This window comes from Ceratotherium simum, chromosome 3 (assembly GCF_057802395.1).
Source record: "Ceratotherium simum simum isolate JZ-2026a chromosome 3, ASM5780239v1, whole genome shotgun sequence".
NCBI classification, from domain to species: domain Eukaryota; kingdom Metazoa; phylum Chordata; class Mammalia; order Perissodactyla; family Rhinocerotidae; genus Ceratotherium; species Ceratotherium simum.
This window is the reverse complement of record NC_141902.1, coordinates 41,879,848-41,905,661: the sequence shown is the minus strand read 5'-3', so window position 1 is coordinate 41,905,661 and position 25,814 is coordinate 41,879,848. Positions and strand designations below refer to the sequence as shown.

Sequence of the window (25,814 nt, the reverse complement as noted above, 5' to 3'; positions counted from 1 at the left end):
GCCTTATGAAGCTAGAAACACCTATCCCAACTTTACAATTTAAGAAACTGAGGTAAACAGGGTTTAAGCAAGTCCAAGGCCCCAAATCAAGCAGGAATATAAATGATGTCAGTCTGACTTCAGAGTCCACAAACATAACCACCATATTACTAAGACCTTATATTCTTTAAAATTTAAAATTTAATGATCAAAGCAGAAGCCAGGAAACTTCAGGTCTATATACGCGTTTGTTTCTTAGTATTCCCTTGCACAAAGTGTTCAATATACTTTTTGACTGTCTTTTCCAAAGTTTCTAGTAAAAGTTGAAGCCTAGAATAGGAGTGAGCAGCACCCATACATTTCAGCCTTGTCCTCATCCAGATGTGAGCGCCGCAGTCCTCCTGAAGCACATTAGGAACATCTTGACGATCTAAACCAGAATGAACAGCTATAACCTTTTCTTCAGTTTACAACGAATAGGCAGTAGGGGGCGACCTTTCACTACTTTTATCCTAAAATAGGTGGATATTTTAATAATTTCTTATTCTTTACATGCCTACAAGCCTCCCTTACTCAGGGTACACAAAGGATACGTTACCTTTCCCTTCTGCTTCCATCCTGGGCTTTCCTTTTCTCTTTCTCCATTACCACCTCCATCCCACCCCAAATTTTACCTACCTTCTCTTTAACTCCCTTCACATTGTGCTTTTGCTTTAAGAGCTTTTTAAACTAGTCATTGGAAGTGTCTCCCTTAACTACTCCCTTCACTCTCTTAATGGCTTTGAAAATAAACCTAGTCCCACTCAAATGCTAACCTGAACACTACACAGCATCTGGCCTCACACATGCCAACAGCTAGAACAGTATGAATAAGCTAGCCACAGAACAAATCTTAAACATCTGGTTAATCTGAACAAATTTATAATATAGGAACTATCTTAATTCAAAAGGAAAACCTATAAACTACGTAACTTTTTTAAATACCTCAGTGAGGTGTGAAGTTTTAATGATTAAGAATCATTGCTTTGGAGGAAATTATACAGATATACAGCAACAACAATGCTAGGAATCTGAAAAGGATTTTGTGACTGGACCAGCCATTTCATGACACAATCTACAGAGAACATTAATAGGAAAACGACAGGAGGGGAAAGCAAAGGAGTGGAATGTTTGAAGTAACGTACCTAAAGGGAACTATACAGTGCTAGGTACACAATTGTGCTTGATAAATGACACTGGATCATTCAGAGACCTTTTTTTATTAAATGTGTAAAAAGTAGCCCTCATTTTACAAGCTCAAAATCAGACAAATGTATGAGGGTGTATAATTGGCATATTTACAAACTGTATCCACCCAAAAATTCACTGCGGACACAATTCACGTTACATTCAAGGTCTGCATATTTACATGATACCTACTGCAACATAAATACAAAATTAACTCCTATCATTTTAGTTCAGTACTTACGTGATATAGTTTCAAAACAAAAGTAATTTTTTTCAACCAAAAAACAGAATCCTTCCCAAGTACCAATTATTATTTTGTGCAAAAATATACCAAGACTAATTATAAGGGTTCCATTCAGGTTTAGTCAGTAAGATATGTTTCCATGCTACTGAAATACAGCTATAGTTTTGATTTTAATTACTAGGGTAACAGTACTTCTGACTTACAACTGACCTAAAAATAGTAGATGCTAACATACATTCTTCACATTTTAAAAAATCTTCAAAACTTAAATAATACAATTCTAAAAGTATATATGTGCCTCACCATTCATTCAATAAACATGATTTTAATACAGATCAAAGTTCAATTAATTAATCAGAATTCTCTATCTATTTCCTACCTGCTATCTATTTCAGTCTTAAATCTGACTTTATATCAAAAGCAGCAGTTCAGAATTTATTTCATAAGATTTATCCTAAGAGTTATGACATAGCTTTTAAACTATTTCACTCCTCATAAATATAAATCCCTAGATAGTCTAGACCAGTGGTTCTTTGCATCAGAATTATCTGTGGAGCTCTTTAAAATTTACATGAGCCCCCTCCCCACTAAACTAATGAGGAAGAATCTTCCAGAATGTCTGTTTTTTTTTTAAGTTCCCAAGTGATAATGATATGCAGCCTAGTGTGGGAGCCTCTGACCTAAACAACTAGACCAGTGCTTCTCAACTTTTAAGGTATATCAGAATCACTTGAGGAAATTTTATTAAAAAAAAAAAGGCAAAACAAACAAACATTTGCTTCAGTGGATTGAGAGTGGTGTCCAGGAGCCAGCATTTTAAATAATCATTGCAGTTGGTCCACAAACCACTGTGAAAAAACGCACAGCCTTTGTTAGGTTATAAACGAGTACATTCAGCAATCGAGGTGACATTGTCCTGCAAGTCCTAATGAATCCTGCCCTAGGAGTTTTAGCTAGTGTTTGAGGACAACACGTAGTCTTCCTGAGTAAAATATATCTTTATTCTTTTTTTTTTTTTTTTTTTTAAAGATTTTATTTATTTATTTTTCCCCCAAAGCCCCAGTAGATAGTTGTCTATGTCGTAGCTGCACATCCATTCCAGTTGCTGTATGTGGGACGCGGCCTCAGCATGGCCGGAGAAGCGGTGCGTCGGTGCTCGCCCGGGATCTGAACCCGGGCCGCCAGCAGCGGAGCGCGAGCACTCAACCGCTAAGCCACGGGGCCGGCCCTTTATTCTTAAATATAAGGTCAAAGTTAAGTGAACTGTGAGATCAGATTCATTCATTAAAGAAAGGAAGGGCTTTCAAACAAACTATTTAAACCTTTAAATGGACCAGTTCTTAGCACTCAACTTAAATCTGATGTCCTCTCCATCATTAACTAGCCCGATACATGATTAGAGGTAGTGATGCCAGCTTACCAAAAACGTAATGTAGATTATAAAAGATACAGGTTCTAATCATACACCTTTACAGGTTCTGTACAGTCGCTGTGTAATAGAGATTGAAGACTAGTTGGATATTAAATAATACTAAAACAGTGAATAATATACTCAATATTAAACAACGAAACCATAATATTTCTCACATAATAAGTTTCTACATATAATATTGGTGGGAAAATCTAGAAAACACTAAAGGTATCATGCTGCCTCTTTTGTGAAGAAGCTATTTACTTATTTTCCACCATTCCTGTCATTATCAATAAAATGGAAAGTTGGTATATATCATTCTACTTTTAAGAATTTTTTACAAGCACAAAAAAGTAACATGTAAGGCCACATAGTGAATCAGAGGATAGACAGAACTGTGATTAGACCTCCCATTTGTAAAGTTGGGCTCATTATCTTATTAACTTGACAACCATATCTCACTGTGTAACAACTGTTATTAAGTATTACAAATATACAAGAATTTGTGTGTGACAGTTCCACCACCGCTGCCAAACCTTAGGAACAGATATCTCCTTTGAACCCAGAAGCTACGTAAGAAGTAAACAGCAACAACAATGCTGGGAAGCAGATAGAGTACATGGTTGGCAGAATCTATCTGGCATCTTGTTCACCTATCCCACCTCTAAGAGGCTATCATTTCCTGGGTATACACTTTCCTATCACGCTCTTCACAAGGGCTTACACCACCTCTTTTTCAGTGGCATATGTGATTAAACAGTTGGCATTTCGTCTTAACCAAGCAATGAAAAGACAATTGCTAAACCACAGCAATGTATTGCCAGAAAGGCTAGTCATTTCATAAAATAAGAAACTGAAACTTTTAAATCCACACTTATTGGGAAGCTAAAAAATTCATACTAATTTTTAACCACTTCGAGTCTAGACTATTAAAACAATCAAGCCATTTTCCAGTTTATAAATGATCCAAAACCAAAATAACGGATTTTAAAATTAAGCAAAACAGAAGTTGAAAAAATTACATATAAATATCCAAACCAAGAGACATCATGTCTTCTACTTAGAAAAAAGCTTCTTAAAAGGCTGAAATGAAGATATGGAGACACAGTCCTCCTGGGAAAAGGATTTCAAAATGTGACACAATGGTATAAGGCACTATCTTAACTTCAGTCACCACTTAGGTCATCTTACATCCAAAGAATGTGGGACAAGGGAAGGAAACACACACAAACATGTTCAACTCTTCACGTCCTTTTAGCTGGTTTGGCAGTTAACTGCTTTTCTCTTTCAAATTCCTTCTCTCGTTGCTGCTCCCTTTCCAGCTCTTCTTTCTGCCTCTTCTGCTGCAGCTTAAGTGCTCTTTTCTAGGTTAGAAAAATTCAAAAACCAAGAGAGCAATCAAAGGTTATAGGTTATGGCCTAATTTAAAAGTAATAGTGCTTTGCTTTGAGGTAACCAATACATATTAATAAATTTCATGTTTAACTTTCAAATTTGTTCTGGGTAAAGTCCTCTTGATACAAAAAAAACTGTTACTCCAAACTCTTATTAAATGAGAACTGCAGTGACATATTCAGAGAATATGAGCCTACTAGCCCAGCTATTAGTAGAAAAGCCCAGAGTGGGGTTCAAGACAATATGTTTTAAAAGAAAATAATGTACCATGAATTAAGTATGTTATTATCTATGGATATCTAAGAAGTCAGAAAATGAATATTGAAGAAAGACATTAAACCTCTACTTTTATAATGAATGTGAAAGAATTTTCAACTCACTTTTAACTTTGATGTCTTTTCATGAAGCATCAGCATCTCTTTTCTTATATTCACCAACTTGGCATGATAGTGTTTAGCTTCAGTGAACTTAACATGGAAAAGCAAATGAAAAGTCAACTTAAAATAGACGGAAATATCAAAAAAGATAAATAAGTCAATGCCTAAATTACAGTTCATTCTTTCTAAATTGGTCAAATTTTTTAAAGCCTTAATTCTCTCCACATTTTAATTCCAAAATTCAAATTTCATTTAAACCATTAGTAGGATTTTGAAAACACTTGATTCAGTTCAGACTGACAAAAAAGAGGTCCTAAACATGAAACAGACATTTATATTGTGTACAGATAACATTTTGCTTTAAAAACATGCAATATATAAAATTTCAGTAAGACTATCCAATAATGCTACCAGTTTTATTTAAGAAAAGTAAAGCACTCTCCACTGCCTTTACAAGGGAGAGACCCAGCCAGGAAATGTAGGCCAGTTTAAGTGAAGTCTCTGCCTATCAGGAAAAACCAAGCTGTGACCAGAGAGCCCTGAGAGGGCTGTGGACAAGTTTCGTCATGTTCCTTGGGCTTCTGAAGTCAGACCAAGCAGAACAATCTCTGTGAGGACACTTTTCTTTCCAAGGAGTGATAAGTATAGACTTGCCATCTCAGCCAGAGATGGGAGAGAAGGAAAAAAAAGTACCTCATGCTCAGGCAAGATAACAGAAAGAGAAGACAAGTTAACAAAAATGAGAGAAGTGTCAGTGGACAGATTAGCGACCTTCACATAACTACAAGTACAGTCATAGTCTGATGAGCTCTAGAGCTCACAGAACCTCCTTCTCTCTCTCTGGGCCTTCCAGTTTTCAGTTCCTAAATGATAATCAAAACCACTCTTGGGCTGAGAAAGGAAAAAAGAGCTAGACTTAGTTTCTGCCCCTTTAGACTGAAGCAACAGTATTACATCTGCTTTGTTCATTCATTTATCATTCAACCATTATTCATTCTGCTGCAACATGAACTCAATGGGGAAGACACAAGTAGGTCAGTGTAGCCTTGCCCACCTCCTTCACAACAAGTCAGGACTACTGAGTAGCAGACTTTGTATTATACTATCACAGGCCCCTGCCTAATGCTAGAGAAGAGGGACTTTGTTTTCGATTATTTTAAAAACAAAACATTAATAAGCCACATTTGTCCAATGAAAAGTCCATTTTTTGAGCTGTGTATGAAAGTCCACAAAATCATGCAAACCAAGCTATTTCTAATGTTCAAGGTAAAGGAAGATAGCCACAAGTTCCTTATTCTTGTTAATTCCACTTCTTAAAATAAAGAGTATCAGTTTCTCTCATCAAAAAGCTATAGAGCTTCTGATGAAACTCAACAATTGTAGTTACATTGAAAGATATAAAGGGTTCAAAAAGGACCCTCAAAAAGTCTATTTCATCATTAACTTGTTATGGCATTATGAAAATGCCATACAATTAAATAAAATGCTAATTTAAAAAACCATGTGATTGATAGAGAGATGCACTTTACTTTTAGTTCTCTTTTATGTCTTTAATTATGAGATCTATTCTAGACTTTCATAAATAAGTTATTTCCTATCAAAAGTTTAACATTTGAAAGATAACAATTCACGACAATGGAAGTTCTAGTAAAATAAATTAAGGTTTCTTGTTAAAGGACAAATTCTAAACTTTAAAAATTAGAAGAAAAGATCCTAAACATACCTAAGTACATATGTACACCGGGAGAATAAATCCAGCAATTTCTCAAACAAGACGTCATTAAGCTATGTCAACTAAATTATACCTACCAAAGCATTAATATCCAACATGGAATGACATTCTTTAAATTTTGAAATCTCTTGTTCCAGTGTGTCTAATAATACAACTTGGTTCTGTCTGAAATAAAAGCACACAGCCAAAATAAACTTTACATACTGCAAGCACTGGTTCAATAAAAGGAATCACATTCATCTTGGTTAATGTTAAAGGTAGAAATAAAGTTGGAAATTTACTGACTCTCCAAGGCTTATTTGGTTAGCATAACCTTTTTCAAAATAATAACTGCAAAGCCACATTCTGATAACTAAATGTGCCTTTTATTCTTGCCTCAATTTCAGATTCTAATAACTAAAATCATCAAGTCACTTAAAATTATTTTATAACTTGTTATTTCTAGCAACACTCTGCATTATCCCCAAAAAGTTTTTTATATTATCTTGCCCAAGAAACTTGATGTTTTATATATACTACAATTGTAACATTCCCATAAAGGAAATGAGGAGCAATGACTTTTCAGATTAGAGCTGGGAAAAATGCAGTATCAAGGAACAAAGAAGAAGCAAGATGAAAAAAAACTGAGGACTAGGAATCACAAGATTCCCCTACCAATAACTAATTGTGTGATCTTGGAAATTTAGTTTTTATTTCTCTGAGCCTAAATTTCTTCATTTTTAAAGTAAGAAGGTCAGACTAGATAACTTTTAAGGTTCATCATTAAAATTCAGACTCAAAACCTATTGAGGAAGAGAAGCCAACTTCCCCAATATTCCTCTCCAGATTAACCAATGGATCACAGGAATAAGTGACACTGAGGGGTTACCTAATTAAAGATTTTAAAGAATCCTATAAACAAACAAAAATATGACATGATTTGCTTGCAAAACCATGCTAAACAGAGAACAGTGATGAAAAAAAGAAATAGCAATGAAAAGACTGAAGGGCAGTTACAACATCTCCACCACCCAGTAGTGAGTTTGGCATATCCCCCACGTCACAAGTTTGTCCATTCAGCTCTGACTAGAGACCACAGAAAGTGAAATACAGAACGGATGAGAGGGGAACCCAGCAAGTCGACGATCTGAGCTGAGCAGAACAGCAAAAACAGGCTGTTACAACTGGAAAACAATACAGAAAAATCAACGAAACCAAAAGTTGGTTCTTCAGAAGATCAATAAAATTGATAAATGTCTAGGCAGACTAACAAAGAAAAAAGAAAGACACAAATTACTAATATAATTTATGGAAGAGAAGTCGTCACTACTGATCCCACGAACATTAAAAGGATAATAAGAAATACTTTCAACAACTCTGTGTGCACAAATTTGATAACTTAGATGAAAATTACTAACTCCTTGAAAGACACAAACTACCAAAACTCACACACGGAGAAACAGATAATCTAAGTAGGCCTATACTTATTAGAAAAATTGAATAAATAAGTAATAACCTTCCAGAAATGAAAGTACTAGGACCAGATGGCTTCACTGGTGATTTCTACCAGACACTTAAGGAAGAAATTATACCAATTCTCCACGATCTCTTCCAGAAAATAGAAGCAGAGGGAGCACTTCCTAACTCATTCTAGGAGGCCAGCATTACCCTAAAACCAAACCAGATAAAGATATTACAAGAAAGGAAAACTATAGACCAATATTTTCATGAACAAAGATGCAAAAATCCTCACCAAAATATTAACAAATCAAATCCAACAATGTAAAAAAAGATTTATACACCACAAGCAAGTGGGATTTATTCCAAATATGCAAAGCTGGTTCAACTTTCAAAAATCAGTCAATGTAATCCACCACATCAACTGGCTAAAGAAAATGCATATGGTCCTATCAGTTGATGCAAAAAAAGCATCTGACAAAGTCCAACACCCATTCATGATTAAAAACACTCTCAATAAACCAGGAAGAGAGAGGAACTTTCTCAACTTGATAAAGAACATCTAAAACACCACATAGCTAACATTATACTTGTGGTGAGATACTAGATACTTTCCCCCTAAGATCAGGAGCAAGGAAAGGATGTTCACTCTCACTACTCCTATACAACATCATACTGGAAGTCCTAGCTAATGTAATAAGACAAGAAAAGGAAATAAAAGGTATATAGATTGGGAAGGAAGAAATAAAACGGTCTTTGTTCACAGATGACATGACTGCCTATGTGGAAAATCCCAAAAAATCAACAAAAAACCTCCTGGAACTCATGTGAGTATAGCAAGGTTTCAAGATACAAGGTTAACATACAAAAGTCTATTGCTTTCCTATGTACTACCAGTGAAGAATTAGAATTTGAAATTAAAATTAATATCATTTACAATAGGCCCCCCTCAAATGACATACTTTGGTATAAATCTAACAAAATATGTACAGGGTCTATATGCAAAAACTATAAAACTCGAATGAAAGAACCCAAAGAAGATCTAAACAATGGAGAGATATTCCAAGTATATGGAATACAAGACTCAATATTGTTAAGATAACAATTCTTCCCAACTTGATCTGTAGATTCAACGCAATCCCAATCAAAATCCCAGCAAGTTATTTTGTAGATATCAACAAATTGATTCTAAAATTCACATGGAAAGGCAAAGACCTAGAATAGCCAACACATACTGAAGAAGAACAAAGTTGGAAGACTCACACTTCCCAATTTCAAAACTTACTATAAAATTACAGAAATCAAGACAGGATGGTATTGGCCAAAGAATAGATACATTAATTAACGGAACAGTACAGAAAGCTCTTAAATAAACCCACACAAATATAATCAACTGCTCTTTGACAAAAGCAAAGGCAAGGCAGTGAAGACAGGATAGTCTTTTCAACCAATGGTGAGGAAACAGTTGGACGTTCATGTGCAAAGAAATTAATCTAGACACAGACCTTATACCTTCATAAGAATTAACTCAAAATGGATCACAAACCTAAATGTAAAACTCTAAAACTTTTAGAAGAAAACACAAGAGAAAATCTAGGTGACCTTGGTTTGGTGATGAATTTTTAGACGCAATACCAAAAGCATGATCCACGAAAAACAAAATTGGTAAGTCAAGACTTTTAAAATTAAAAACTTCTCCTCTGCAAAAGACACTGCTAAGGGAATGAAAAGACAAGTCACACACTTGGAGAAAATATTTGCAAAACACATAAAGGACCTGTATCAAAAATATACAAAGAACTCTTTTTAAAAATTTTTTTGCTGACGAAGATTCACCTTGAGCTAACATCCACTGCCACTCTTCTTCTATTTTGTATGTGAGTAACTGCCACAGCATGGCCGCCAACGAGTGATATAGGTCAGCGCCCAGGAATCAAACCCAGGCTGCTGCAGTGGAGCGCACCAAACTTAACCACTAGGCCACTGGGCCAGCCCCTACAAAGAACTCTTAAAAATCAACAAGAAAATAAACAACCCAATTTAAAAATAGGCAAAAGATCTGAATAGACACCAGCTGTATAATCAAGAATTTGTCTGATCTTTGTCCCAGGTTTCTGGCAAGGCAATTCTAAAACCCTTGGAATTTCCCAAATGATGGGAATTTATTATTCACGAGCCTCTTGGATCACACTTGAGTTTATGCTAACGAGGTGACTTATGGTGGGCCCCCAGAGCCCAGGATGAGGGCTGGTCATGCCAGAAAGATCAATTATGTGGTTAGAGAGTTGGGGCTTTGAGCCATGTGTTATCAGTCCATTCTCCAGGGAAGGGATGGTGGCTGGAGACTGAGTTCAATTACTTTGCCAACTATTCAACCAATTACGCCTACATAATGGAGAACCAATAAAAACTCTGGACACCAAAACTCAGTGGAGCTTCCTGGTTGGTGAACACATCAAAGTGCTGAGAGGGTGACGTGCCCAAATTTCACTAAGAGAGGGCACAGAAGCTCTGTGTTTGGAATGCTCCCAGACCTCGCCCTATGTGTCTCTTCATTTGGCTGGTGCTGATCTGTATCCTTTATAATAAAACTGTAATTGTAAGTACAGTGCTTTCATGATCCATAAGTCTAGACACTCTAGAAGAAGGTTCCAGACAATATTTAGCTATAAGGTAGTGCGGCAGAAATGACTGAACTTCCTTTCCCTTGAAGTTTTGTATAATCTAAGATAAATAGGCTAGGAGTGATTAGGAATCCTCGATGCAGTATCTGAGGAATGATCCTCTGAGGAAAAAAGGTATTTCCTTGACAAGGCCAAGCCTGAATTATCTCAAAGGAAGCTCCACTGAGGCTACTCACAGTTGCACCTCCCCAGCTACTTTTAGGGACCTGGATCCCAGAACCTCTTTTTTCTTTCTTTCCAATGTTCTTAAAATGACAACTACATATAAAAGAATATTCATAGCCCTTCTTTTTTGTGTGTGTGTGAAATTTTTGTTGTACATTATTGTTTATCAGTCACCATATAAGTGCATCCCTCCACCTCTTGTGCCCAGTCCCCACCCCCCTAGCCCCTGGTAACCACCAAACAGTTCTATCTGTCCGTGTGTTGGTTTATCTTCCACATGTGAGTGAAATCATGCACTGTTTGTCTTTCTCTTTCTGGCTTATTTCACTTAACATAATATCCTCCAGGTCCATCCATGTTGTTGCAAATGGGAGGATTTTGTCTTTTTTTATGGCTGAGTAGTATTCCATGGTATATATATACCACATCTTCTTTATCCAATCATCAGTCGAGGGACACTTGGGTTGCTTCCATGTCTTGGCTATAGTGAATAATGCTGCCATCAACATAGGGGTGCATAAGCCTCTTTGGATTGTTGATTTCAGGTTCGTTGGGTAGATACCCAGTAGTGGGATAGCTGGATCATAAGGTATTTCTATTTTTAATTTTTTGAGGAATCTCCATACTGTTTTCCATAGAGGCTGCACCAGTTTGCATTCCCACCAGCAGTGGATTAGGGTTCCCATTTCTCCACAGCCTCTCCACCATTTGTTGCTTTTTGTCTTGTGATTATAGCCATTCTAATGGGTTTAAGATGATATCTTAGTGTGGTTTTGATTTGCATTTTCCCTGATGATTAGCGATGTTGAGCATCTTTTCATGTGCCTATTGGACATCTGTATATCTTCTTTGGAGAAGTGTCTGTTCATTTCCTCTGCCCATTTTCTAATTGGGTTGTTTGTTTTTTTGTTATTCAGTTGTGTGAGTTCCCTACATATTATGGAGATTAATCCCTTGTCAGATATATGGTTTGCAAATACTTTTTCCCAGCTGGAGGGTTCCCTATTCATTTTGATCCCGGTTTCATTTGCCTTGTAGAAGCTCTTTAATCTGATGAAGTCCCACTTGTTTATTTTTTCTTTTGTTTCCCTTGTCTGAGTAGACATGGAATTCGAAAATATCCCTTTATGGCTGATGACGAGTAGTGTACTACCTATATTTAACTCCAGGAGTTTTACAGTTGCAGGTGTCACCTTCAGGTCTTTGATCCATTTTGAGTTAATTTTTGTGTATGGTGAAAGAAGATGGTCTACTTTCATTCTTTTGCTAGTGGCTGTCCAGTTTTCCCAGCACCATTTATTGAAGAGACTTTCCTTTCTCCACTGTATGTCCTTAGCTCCTTTGTCAAAGATTAGCTGCCCACAGGGCCGGCCCCATGGCTTAGCAGTTAAGTGCACACGCTCCGCTGCTGGTGGCCTGGGTTCGGATCCCTGGCATGCACCAACACACCGCTTCTCCAGCCATGCTGAGGCCGCGTGCCACATACAGCCACTATAAGGATGTGCAGCTATGACATACAACTATGTACTGGGGCTTTGGGGGAAAAAATAAATAAGTAAAATTATTAAAAAAAAAAAAAAGATTAGCTGCCTATAGATATGAGATTTTATTTCTGGACTTTCAGTTCTGTTCCACTGATCTGTGTGTCCGTTTTTGTACCAGTACCATGCTGTTTTAATTACTATCGCTTTGTAGTATGTTTTGAAGTCAGGGATTGTGATGCCTCCAGCCTTGTTCTTCTTTTTCAGGATTGCTTTAGCTATACAGGGTCTTTTGTTGCCCCATATGAATGTTATGAATGTTAGTATTCTTTGTTCTATTTCTGTGAAGAATGTCCTTGGGGTTCTGATTGGGATTGCAATGAATCTGTAGATTGCTTTAGGTAGTATGGACATTTTAACAATGTTTATTCTTCCAATCCAAGTGCATGGAATCTTTTTCCATTTCTTTATGTCATCATTGATTTCACTCAGTAATGTCTTATAGTTTTCATTGTACAGGTCTTTCATTTCCTTAGTTAAATTTACTCCTAGATATTTTATTCTTTTTGTTGCAATTGTAAATGGGATTGTCTTCTTGAGTTCTCTTTCTGTTAGTTCGTTGTTGGTACATAGAAATGCAACTGATTTTTCTAAGTTGACTTTGTACCCTGCCACTTGGCTGTAGTTGTTGATTATTTCTAATAGTTTTCCAATGGATTCTTTAGGGTTTTCTATATATAAGATCATGTCATCTGCAAACAGCAAGAGTTTCACTTCTTCATTGCCTATTTGGATTCCTTTTATTCTTTTTCTTGCCTAATTGCTCTGGCCAGAACCTCCAGTACTGTGTGGAATAAGAGTGGCGAGAGTGGGCACCCTTGTCTTGTCCCTGTTTTCAGAGGGATGGCTTTCAGTTTTTCCCCAATGCATATGATGTTGGCTGTGGGTTTGTGATATATGGCCTTTGTTATGTTAAGGTACTTTCCTTCTATACCCATTTTGTTGAGAGTTTTTATCCTAAATGAATGTTGGAACTTGTCAAAAGCCTTCTCTGCATCTATTGAGACAATCATATGGTTTTTATTCCTCAATTTGTTAATGTGGTGTATCACATTGATTGATTTGCGGATGTTGAACCATCCTTGTGTCCCTGGTATAAATCCCACTTGATCACGGTGTATGGTCTTTTTACTGTATTCCTGTATTCCGTTTGCCAACATTTTGTTAAGGATTTTTGCATCTATGTTCATCAGGGATACTGGTCTGTAGTTTTCCTTCTTAGTATTGTCTTTGCCTGGCTTTGGTATCAGGGTGATGTTGGCCTCGTAGAATGTGTTGGGAAGTGTTCCATCTTCCTCTATTTTTTGGAATAGTTTGAGAAGGGCAGGTAGTAAGTCTTCTTTGAATGTTTGGTAAAATTCTCCAGAGAAGCCAACTGGTCCTGGACTTTTATTTTTTGGGAGGTTTTTGATTACTGTTTCAATCTCTTTACTTGTGATTGGCCTATTCAGGTTCTCTATCTCTTCTTGATTCAGTTTTGGGAGGTTGTATGAGTCTAGGAATTTATCCATTTCTTCTATATTGTCCAATTTGTTGGCATATAGTTTTTCACAGTATTCTTCACAGTATTCTCTTATAATCTTTTGTATTTCTGTGGTATCTGTTGTACTTTTTCCTTTTTCATTTCTAATTATATTTATTTGAGCCTTCTCTCTTTTTTCTTGGTGAGCCTGGCTAAGGGTTTGTCAATTTTGTTTATCTTCTCAAAGAACCAGCTCTTTGTTTCATTTATCCTTTCTACTGTTTTTTTAATTTCAATTTCATTTATTTCTGCTCTGATTTTTATTATTTCCCTCCTTCTGCTGACTTTAGGCTTTGTTTGTTCTTCATTTTCTAATTCTGTTAGGCGTAGTTTGAGGTTGCTTATTTGGGCTTTTTTTCTTGTTTGTTAAGGTGGGCCTGTATTGCTATGAGTTTCCCTCTCAGGACCGCTTTTGCTGCATCCCATATGAGTTGGTACGGTGTATTTTCATTTTCATTTGTCTCCATATATGCTTTGATTTCTCCTTTAATGTCATCAATGATCCATTGGTGGTTTAGTAGCATGTTCTTGAGTCTCCACAGCTTTGTCACTTTCCCGGTTTTTTCCTTGTAGTTGATTTCTAACTTCATGGCATTATGGTCTGAAAAGATGCTTGTTATGATTTCAATCTTCTTAAATTTATATAAGCATGCCTTGTTTCCCAACATATGGTCTATTCTTGAGAATGTTCCATGCGCGCTTGAGAAGAATGTGTAATCTGCTGTGCTTGGATGGAGTGCTATGTATAAGTCTATTAAGTGCATCTCATCTAGTCTTCCGTTTAGGTCCATTATTTCCTTATTTATTTTCTGTCTGGATGATCTGTCCATTGATGAGAGTGGGGTGTTAAGATCCCCTACTACTATTGTGTAGTTGTTAATATCTCCTTTTAGGTTTGTTAATAGTTGCTTTATGTACCTTGGTGCTCCTGTATTGGGTGCATATATATTTAAAAGTGATATGTCTTCTTGGTGGTGTGTCCCTTTTATCATTATATATTGCCCCTCTTTGTCTCTCGTTACCTGTTTTATCTTGAAGTCAACTTTGTCTGATATAAGTATGGCAACACCTGCTTTCTTCTGTTTGCCATTAGCTTGGAGTATTGTCTTCCATCCTGTGTTTGTCTTTAGAGCTGAGATGTGTTTCCTGGAGGCAGCATATTGTTGGGTCTTGTTTTTTAATCAATCCCACCACTCTGTGTCTTTTGATTGGAGAGTTCAGTCCATTTACATTTAGGGTAATTATTGATATACGGGGGCTTGTCATTATTTTATCACTCTTTTTCTGGTTCTTTTGCATTTCTTTTGTTTCTTGTCCTGTGTGTTTCGGACTACCAATTTAGTTTGGTAGTTCTGTATGGGGGTTCTCCTAGTTTTCTCTTTCTTTATCGTGTGTGATTCTGTTCTGATTATTTGGTTAGTGGTTACCATGAGGTTTGTATAAGAAATCTCGTGGATGTGATAGTCCATTTTTCAATGGCCTCTTATTCCCTTAGACTAAGTCAATTCGATCCCTTTCCTCTTCCCATTTTCTCACATCTTATTCCTTCTTGTGTTGTGAGTTCGTGTTTAACATGATGAGGTTGTATTTACACTTGGTGCTTACCTTCCTTTGATCTTTGGTTTTATATTTAAGTGTTTGCTAATCTATTTTGATAGAGGACTGCAATTTTTCTGGTTCTGTCGACCTATTTTCCTCCTCGAGCAATAAATTTCTCTTTATTGCCTCAGGGATGAGGGCCTTCTTGAGCACTTCTTGTAGTGGGGGTCTTGTGGCAATGAACTCCCTTAGCTTTTGTTTACCTGGGATAGTTGTTATTTCTCCATCATATCTGAAGGATATTTTTGCTGGATATTCTTGGCTGAAAGGTTTTGTCCTTCAGAATTTTGAATATATCATTCCACTCTCTCCTAGCCTGTAAAGTTTCTGTCGAGAAATCGGCTGAGAGCCTGATAGGAAATCCTTTGTATGTTATTTTTTTTGTCTAGCTGCCCTTACTATTTTTTATTGTCATTGACTTTTGCCAGCTTTACTACTATATGCCTCGCAGAGGGTCTTTTCATGTTGATATATTTAGATCTATTTATTTCATTCACTGGTATTTCCAGCTCCTTCCTCAGGTTCGGGAAGTTCTCAGGTATTATTTCTTTGAACAAGTTCTCTGCTCCTTTTTCGCTCTCTTCTCCCTCTGGAATACCTATAATCCTTATGTTGGATTTCCTAATTGAGTCGGATATTTCTCAGAGAGTTTCTTCATTTCTTTTTAGTCTTAGTTCTCTTTCCTCCTCTATCTGGAGCATTTCTGCATTGCTGTCCTCAATATTGCTAATTCTTTCCTCCATATTGTCAGCTCTGATGCTTAAGGCTTCCAGATTTGTCTTTATCTCCTCTATTGTGTTTTTCATCTCTAAGATTTCTGATTGGTTTTTTTTTTTTACAGTTTCAATCTCTTTTGTGAAGAAACTCCTGATTTCATTGAATTGTCTGTCTGTGTTTTCTTGTATTTCATTAAGCTTTCTCATGATGGCTATTTTGAATTCTCTGTCATTAGGATCATACATTTCTGTGCTTTCTGGGTTGACTTCTGGGTGCTTGTCGTTTTCCTGTTGGTCTGGAGATTTAATATATTTTTGCATGGTGCCTGTCGGTATTGGCTTACTTTTCCTCATAGTGAAAATATATGGTCACAGTTTCCTCTTGCTGCCACTGGGTGGGGGTCAGGGGCTGTGTATTCTGGCCTGCCTCAATCTGTGGGCACTCTCGTCAGCCCCTGCCTGATCTGAGGCGTGGCTGAGTGGAGGCTGCTAGGGCAGGGGAAGCATGGGAACAGCTGGAGCGTGGAAACAGCTGAGACCAGAGCACAGCTAGGCCGAAGCAGCTGGGGCTCGGGTACAGGTGGGTTGAAGCAGCTGTAGCTGAAGTGCCACTGGGCCAAAGAAGCAGGGGCTGGAGCACCACTGGGCCGACGAAGCTGGAACTGGAGTGTGCTGGGCCGAAGAAGGAAGAGCTAGAGTGCCGCTGGGCCAAAGAAGCTGGAACTGGTGTGTGCTGGGCCAAAGAAGCTGGAACTGGTGTGTGCTGGGCCAAAGAAGCTGGAACTGGAGTGCACTGAGCTAAAGAAGGAAGAGCTGTAGCGCCGGTGGGCCAAAGAAGCTGGAACCGGAGTGCACTGAGCCAAAGAAGGAGGGGCTGGGGCGCCACTGGGCCAAAGAAGCTGGAACTGGAGTGCACTGGGCCGAATAAGGAGGAGCTGGGGCGCCACAGGGCCAAAGAAGCTGGAACTGGAGTGCGCTGGGCCGAATAAGGAGGAGCTGGGGCGCCACGGGGCCAAAGAAGCTGGAACTGGAGTGCGCTGGGCCGAATAAGGAGGAGCTGGGGCACCACGGGGCCAAAGAAGCTGGAACTGGAGTGCGCTGGGCCGAATAAGGAGGAGCTGGGGCGCCACGGGGCCAAAGAAGCTAGAACTCCTTCCACTTCCTCTGGGGATTCCAGCCCCTCCGTCCTCGGGTGTACAGCTGCCTGAGTGCCTCAGATGTCCCCTGTGTTGTGTGAATAGCTTCTGTTGGAATATGAATGTCCTTTTTGTTGTGTCTTAGAGGGGCAGAGTTCAACAGGGGAAGCTTACTCCACCATGATGCTCCATAGCCCTTCTTACATATAAAACTAAATTTGTTATCTTGGTCTTCCTTACTCATTGTTAGCTACACAGTAAACTTAATTTCCATCTTTTATCTTCTCTTTCACCTCTGTAGGTCTGTTTCTATAATGATAAAGTGGCTTAATGAAGATTAAACTGTTTGATGACAGAGCCAGGACTAGAACCAGGTACCTCTCAGTCCAGTACTCTCTCCCCTACATCTTCATCAACAGTGAAATTTGTGGAGAGATGGATGAAAGAGGCAGCTACTAGGAAACATTTCTCTTTTTCCTTTCTCTGAAATCTGCTTATATTTCCTTAACACTCAAGAAGTATAATAACTACTTATTCATCATATTCAATTGTTAATTCTACCACTACCTGTGTAATCTTTTTCAAGTTACTTGACCTCACAGACTTCAGTTTCCTCAACTGTCAATGGGAATAATGTTAGATACTTCATAAAGTGGGTGTCAGGATTAACTGAGATATAGTATATAAAGTACTGAGCATGTAGTACATATAGTAATAAACAGTAGCTGATTTTATCATTATCATCATCATCATCATCATCATCATCATGATTGTCTGGGTGCCTAGGAAGATAAATGGGGTTATTCAAAATACTAAATTTTAGCCAGTGTCCTCATCAATTAAACCCTGCAATTAAACATTGATTCCCAGCTTCTTGTGAGTAAAGTGGTATCCAGATATGTTTTACTTGCAGACTTTCTTACCTTCCTTCAGTCTATCTTACCTTATCCAAACTCCCCCAGAAAATCTTTATGACTTTTTTGCCACAAGCATTGACTGGGGTCAAAATATAAGGCATACCACACACTAGGGATAAAAAATCTCACTTGGAACTAGCAGAAAACCAAGAAATGTTGCCAACTCTACGTAACGTAATGCCCCACATGTAGTAGAACACAGTACCACTTTTATACTCATTTATCACCTTCAAATCCAAGATTTGAAGAATTCATAGAATTATATAATTCCAAGACTTATAACATTATTTACTAATATTTATAAAATGGACACAGTTGTTGATTCTTACTCTCCTTTTGCCCTCATACAGCCTTTTGAGATAAGTTTTCAAAGGGTAGGTCTTAGAGCAGCAGCACTGGACAGCCAGTTTAAAGCTGACCACCACAAAAAGAAATGACAGGCCAGCTTGGGCATCCAGAGAGGCCCTGATCCAGGAGGAAGCAGAAGTTAAGTCTGCTGTTTCCAGGTGGGAGCTGATAAAGTCAGAGAGTAAATTTTTGCATACTGGTCCCACTCTATGGGTTCTGTTCTTATCTTGTTCCTCTCTTAGCATATCCTCCAACCCTTTATTTAGCTAGTAGAGTTATCTACCAGGAATGAAATGGGTCACCTCAAAAAAAGGTATTTAAGGATTTCTGGCAACTCAGGTGAACCAGCAAATGAAAACAACTGTGACTCTTACAGAGGTAATTTTTCAACTCTACTCAGAAACAGTTGTATACCCATCCTGCAACATTCCCAATAGGCAATACTTTCATAAAATAATGGTAAAACACCAAAACTAACTAGAGTCTACATAAGATTTAGCGGTACTTCTTAGAAGAGATCAAACACTCTAGTACTATTCACTTCACATTTTTTTACATTTGTACTCCTCCACTTCCATTTGCTATCACTAAAGATACAGAAATACTTGATTGTATTAAATGTTACAAAATATACCTTAATACAGTATACACTTATACAGTCAATTATGACTATGCCCGAGCGGAAATGAGTGCTTCAATGGTTTTGGTTAGCTCACGTGAGTTCCTGGAGGGCTTGTCTGGATCTCTGCAGATCTGGCAGGTAGTGAGAAAGCAGCCCTTCTGCCAGTTGCTCCACAGCTCTGTCTTCTACAGTCAGGTCCTCTACCAACCCTTCATCTGGAGAAGTGTCACTTAAACCTGTCCCCAAGCAAAAATCAAATTTAGGAAGCTTTTAAATTGACAAAGAGGTAAGAGAGTAGTAGCAAGGGAGGGAAGGAGGCTGAAAGTGGATTCAGCATGCACACACAGGAGAATACACATACCCTGCTTTTCTTTTTTTTAACTTTTACCTTCTGAGTTTCCTCTAAAAAATGGGTTATGAGTACTCAAAAATTGTTTCTAAGCTACTAGTATAAGGTAAAGTCTAGGTTAAAAGAATATTAACATGCAAAATTCTGTATATTTATGTATTTTTCAGGGCATAGGATTTAGTTTTCAATGGATTAGTAAAGGAGTCTGAGGACTAACAGTGGGAAACAACCACTAAATTAAAGCAAGAAATTCTTGCTTTCAAAAGAATGCAGAAATTTTAAAAAATGCAATGCCTAAAAATATTTGTTTTCAATTCTATGGAAGTAAAAATATGGTCAACATTTATTTTGCATATAGCTTGATATATCATTTAAATATAAAAGAGGTGGGTTTTTTAATCATTTGTTAAGAGAGAAATTCTCCTCTCTTGAGATTCAGCACCTTAATTTACCATAGAAAATAGTGTAGGATAACTGCCTCGTGTGTCATTCTGGACGTGATGCCAGGGACTATGCCTCATACTTTTCCTTTGAATAATAACAGTGTAAGCACTGTACCAGGAATTCAAAATGTCTAAAATGAATATCCATCAATCACCACTCCTATCAAAAAAAGTACAAAACAATTTCTAAACCAAGTTCAATTAATAGTTTCTAAGATTTTAGAATGACTGGTTTAGAGTGAGGGAAGAAAAGTGAGATGGTCACACTACCAAAATTGTACTCTAAAAGCATTTTTAAACTAATATTAAACTCTGAAACATCTCTCTTCAATCATAATCTGGTAATAATCAGTGACATCAAATTAGATCATTATATAGAATACTTTTATCACGACATATCGCTTTTAGCCCATTTCCAAGCATAGTTTTTACTACAGATTTAAATTTTAGCAAGATTAAGGAAAACAACATGCTGTCATATTCAAAATAAGCTTTTAGAGATCAGAATAAAATAGTATGATTTTTATTTTGATCCTCAGAAACATATGAACAAACTTAGGAATTCTCAAAGTTGCAAGGCAATATTCAAATAGGTAAGAGCTAACTAGAAACTGAAGCCCTTTTATACTATAAAAATATAATGGAAAAGGTGGGTCATTAACAGGTATTGCCACTGATGTACCATCAGATGGGATGTGAATAAATTATATGCAAGAATTAATGCCATTGTTGAAGGCTTGATTACAATAACAGTGCAAACAGCAGCAACTTTAAGAAAATACAGAAAACATAGGTATTACAGATAAACAGGAACACCCAAATAAGGATATTTCAACTTTAAGGAATAACAACTAACACACTTCCCTTACAATATATATATACATTTAACTCATAGGACGTCCCCCACCCCCACCCCCATCTTCTAGTCAATTATTGGAAGAGTCTAAGTTACTCATGTTTCTACATACATTTAGTTACTAAATTCAAGGTACTTTATTGTGGGAGATTAAAGAAAGAAGGGTCCTTATCCTATTCATACTGCAAATCTATATTATGTACTAGGTTCTGAGGTTACAACAATAAACTAGGCAAATCCCCTTCCCTGAAAGGGCTCAATACAAGGGAATCAGAGAATGTGAGAAGTGCCATTAAAGAAAGCGAAACTGTTATGGGAATTCAGAGGAGAGAAGGCTCACTTTCACCAGGGAAGCGCGGGCATTTGAGCTGAAGAAGCTTGAAAAATGGATGGAATTTGCATGTCTTTTCAACTGTTACTCATTGAAAAACTTAAAACACAAAAGTGGGGGTCATAAGCTGAAAAGTAAAAATATTCCTTCTCACTCCTTATGCCAGAGAGAGTTACTCTGGAGTTTCTTACAGAGCCTTCAAGAAAGTATCTTTGCATTCTCAGGCACAGACCCTGTGTTTATCACAAAAGAAATATTACTCATCTCATTCTGCAACTTTTCTCTTAAATATATTTTTTAGGTATTTTTTCCATATCAACATATATGCATCTACTACATTCTTTTTAAAAGAATAGAATTCTACCATATTTGTTTAACCAGTTCCCTAATGTTATGGACTGAACATTTGTGTCCCCCTAAAATTCATGTTTAAGCCCTAACCTCCAATGTAATGGTATTTAGAGGTGGGGCCTTTGGGAGGTAATTAGGTTTAGATGAGGTCATGAGAGTAGGGCCCCCATGATGGGACTGGTGTCCTTAAAACAAGAGGAAGAGAGACCAGAGCTCTCTCTCCACCATGTAAGGACACAGTGAGAAAGAGTCATCTGCAAGATAGGTAGAAGGTGCTCACCAGGAACCTAATCTGCCAGCACCTAGATCTTGGACTTCCCAACCTCCAGAACTTCCAGGAATAAATGGCTGTTGTTTAAGCCACGCAGCCTATGGTATGTTGTTACAGAAGCCCGAGTAGACTTAGACACCCATAAATGGGTACTGAGGTTATTTTCACTTTTTGCAATTTCAAACAATGTTGCAGTGAGCTTTCTTGCTTGACTTTGCATATTTGTGTCACTCTTTCTGTAGGATAAATTCTTAGAAGTAGATTGATCAATAAGACAAAGGGTTTATGCATTTTTAAAGTACACATTGCAAAACTGCCTTCCTAAGAAATGGCACCAATTTATACTCCTACCAACAATCTATGAAAACTACAATTTCCAAATGAGGTAAGAATTCTAAGGAGGGGAAGAGATGCAATATAAGCATCTCTCATAGCATCTATGGAAAGAAAAGGTAGTTTGGGATGTCTGGAGCATGGGGCACATGCAGCAGTGAGCTATAAGACCATGTGGCCAGGCTACAAAGACCCCTGAATGCCAAGCTAATGGGTTGGACCTATGTTTAGTAAGTAATAAGGAGCCATTTAAGGTGTCCAAGCAAGGAAATGACACGATCGGAGCTTCACCTTGGGGCAGTCATGTGCAGGAGGGGGACAGACAGACTGGAGGTCTGTGTTAGTATTACAATGGTTGTGATAGGGTGAACATACAAAGAGGAGATGGAAATTGTATAGTAGAATCCCCTAGACCTAACAGAGGTTGCAGGCAAGTGAGAGGAAAGAGTCAAGAGTAAAAGTTTCAAGTGAAAGTGACTTGGCACCATTAACAGGATCAGACTTCTGCTTTTATTTATGTACATGCTGTATGTAAGATTAGTGCAAAACAACTATGTCAGAGTAAGCAAGCAGATGGAGGAGCAAGCAAGAGTTAAGAAAGGAACTCAAGCTGCACCTATCTATAAAGAAGTCATACTTATAGAAGAAACTTATGAAGGCGGGAAGAAAGGGGGAGATCACTGAGGAAAAGCATGGCCAAGAAACGGATGAGAGCACTATTTTGGGATAATCCCTATATTTCTGGAACAGGAGATAAAAGAAAAGGCACATCCAAAGCCCTGCAGCCTTTCTCATCTAGGGTTCCTCGTCTGTAACACAGAGACTGCTCTGAGTGGCTATCTTTTCAATTCTCCCAAGGACAGTACGTAAATAGTACCATTCTGGATGCAAAGCAAGTCAACTCACTACATTCAACAGATGCCTTAGTGCATTAGGGCTTAAATCTCCCCTGGAACTCCAGATGACAAAGACTGCTGGAGGAACAGGGATGCGGTAATGTCAACAAGCAAGACAGGGCATTTCATGAGTGAGCAGTCAATAATATTGGATACCTCACTTCTCTGAATTTCAAACGGATCACCTTTCTGACAAATGCATCTGAGATAGGTAGCTAGGTAGACATGAGCAGGGGATCATAGCGGAGACCTTGCTGCATCAGTGAAGCGTCTTGCTGACACCCTACAAGATGCAGATAAAGGGGAACTGAGAGCCGCCTAGCGACGCCACCGGAGTCTGAGACCTTCAACCACCAGGATAAAAATAACGAGTGCACAAACAGCACATACAAAGCCTTCTGCTATACACCTCTAGAAGACACTGACCTTTCTTTAATTTACATACAAATTCCATATGCATTAGCCCCCTTCCATGAGGGATGACTCCCATGACGGTTCCGGAGATTCCCCTAAAAGGTCTAGAACTCTCCCTCCCGACGTGTGGGTGGAGGAAACTATTATTGGCGGATAACCAAATAATGCTAATTCCCTTCTGAACAGCCCAAATGAAAATACAACTAACCCAAGACACGGGGCAAACGCGTTCTCTGGCACCGCCCGCTCCTCACTTAGAGTGTACCCGACCTTTCCTCTAATAAATCTTTGCTTGCTTGCTGTTGCCGTTGTGCCGGTGTCTGAATTCTCTCTCACGCTGACCAAGAACCTGGGTGATGGGACTTTCCAGTCTGTTACAAGTCCTTAACCACTTATGTAAAACAAAGAGCCAACAATGTGCTGGAGTCAACACACACTCAGAAGACCTCGCCATCAACTGCCTCCTACCGCACCCCAAACACCGCTTCCCCTCCAGACCTCCCGTCCCGCCCACTCCGCTGGGCAGGGGGCCCGGCGCGGTTCCACTTCCGCGCGTGGACCAGAGCCTCGGGCCGCAGCTGCGGAAAGCAGCTTACTCCCGCGGGGCGGCCCCGGAGACCCTCCCACTCGGTCCCGGCCGCCCGCCTGGCCCCATGGCACTTACCCGGCATAGGCTCCCCGGCTCTCAGGCAGTCGGGCGGCCCTGTCAGGACCCCGTCCGGGGGCGACGGCCCAGGGACGCTCATGTCCCTCCCGTTGGGAACAGGCAAGGGGCAGTTGTGTAGACGGTCAGATACAGGACGCAGGAACCGAACGCGTGCACCCGGCCGGACAGAAGCGGCGGTCGCACCCGGAAGTGACGAACGCGGAAGCTAGCAGCCTCGGGGCACGGGACCGCAAGCACCGGCCCCCCCTCGCTTTTTCCCTCCCACTCAATCTCCCAGTCCCCACCCCATGCCCGGCGCTCCGGAGACTCCGCGCTAACGTAGTGGAGTCTAGGACGCGGTGTCAGTAGCCTGAGCTGTGCTGGGCTCCCGTCCTTGCGACCCAACTGTTGGGGGCAGAGGAAGAAGAGGGCGGTGACGGGAAGGGGCTCCTCCGGGAGGGTTTGGAGGACGGGAAGAGCTTTGTTGATCGTAGGCGAGCAGTCAGGCTTTGTTCACTGAGGCCAGGCACAGCTGTCCCACTTTGTTTCCGTGTTAAGGAAGCACCTTAGGAACAGGACTGCGTGCTTTCCCTGCGAGTTGGACCGTTAAAAAATTGAGTGGTTGGCTGGCCCCGTGGCTTAGCGGTTAAGTGGCAGGCTCCCCTACTGGCGGCCTGCGTTTGGATCCCAGAGTGCACCGCTCACTGCTTCTCTGGCCATACTGACGCAGCGTCCCACATACAGCAACTGGAAGGATGTGTAGCTATGACATAAACTACTGGGGCTTGGGGGGGGGGGAAAAAAGGAGAAGGATTGGCAATAGATGTTAGCTCAGAGCCCAGTCTACCTCAGCAAAAAGAGGAGGATTAGCATCCATGTTAGCTCAGGGCTGATCTTCCTCAAAAGAAAAAAAATTCAGTGTTGAGCTCTGTGCGAGCTTAGGCCTTGCTAACTCCCGGGTTTTCCACTGTTCTGATCTCCTCTTGTTGATTGTAGGTGGATGATTTAAGGCCTGGATGGCAGCATCTACTGAACAAATTCAGCCAAATTACCAGAAACTGCAATTGCTCTGATCTTGTGGGATGATGTCGTGAATTTTGATGAAAAACACCTAGAAATTGGCAGAGGCAGTGTCAGGCCAATAAAACAATCAGGTATGCTCTCCCTGCCTTAGACTGTTTCACCTCAACTGTAGTTGTGACCTCCTAATGTTGCTCCTCAAAATTGCCTGTCCAGTGTTCTATGCTGCAGCCAATGCTATCTTCAAAAAAAATGAGAATTTATGTCAAGCCTCAGAAACTTGCACCTGGTCCCCACTGCCCTTTTCAGTGCATTCACACCTCTTCCTCTTTTGGCCTCCTTTCTTCTCCTTAGTACCTGTGGTAGGGAGACTAATGGCTCCCCAAAAATGTCCACAGTCTTAATCGTGGTAACTTATGAATATAAATTTCATGGCAAAGGGGAATTAAGGTTGCTATTCACCTGACCTTAAAATAGATTATCCTGGATTATCGAGTGGGCCCAATGCAGTCACAAGGGCCTTCAAAACTGGAAAAGGGAAGCAGGAGAGTTGAGTCAGGAGGGAGATGTGACTATGAGGAATGATTAGAGAGATGTAACATTAATGGTTTCGAAAAGAGAGGAAGGGGCCCACCAGCCAGGATTGTGGTGACTTCTAGAAGCTGGAAAAGACAAGGAAAGGGATTCACCCCTAGAGCCTTTAGGAAAGTAATGCACTACATTCAAACATCCTTTGTCCCATCTGAGCACACTCCTAAAACTATGCCCTTTCATGTCTGTCATGCTCTTGCTCATGCTTCAGCCTAGAATAGTCTATTCTTTTCAAAGTCCTACTCATCTTTCAAGGCTCAC

At 39.3% G+C, this 25,814-nt stretch overlaps 1 protein-coding gene across 1 annotated transcript; it reads right to left on the bottom strand.

Moving 5' to 3' along the window:
- Positions 1 to 1,222: 1,222 nt before the first annotated feature.
- BLOC1S6 (biogenesis of lysosomal organelles complex 1 subunit 6) lies at positions 1,223 to 24,124 on the bottom strand. The gene is made up of 5 exons (XM_004421531.3): positions 23,961 to 24,124; positions 19,147 to 19,288; positions 6,443 to 6,530; positions 4,637 to 4,723; positions 1,223 to 4,225 (listed from the first exon to the last, which is right to left on the bottom strand). The coding sequence occupies exons 1-5, from the start codon at positions 24,040 to 24,042 to the stop codon at positions 4,106 to 4,108; spliced, it is 519 nt and encodes a 172-aa protein (XP_004421588.1). The 5' UTR covers positions 24,043 to 24,124; the 3' UTR covers positions 1,223 to 4,105.
- Positions 24,125 to 25,814: the final 1,690 nt, after the last annotated feature.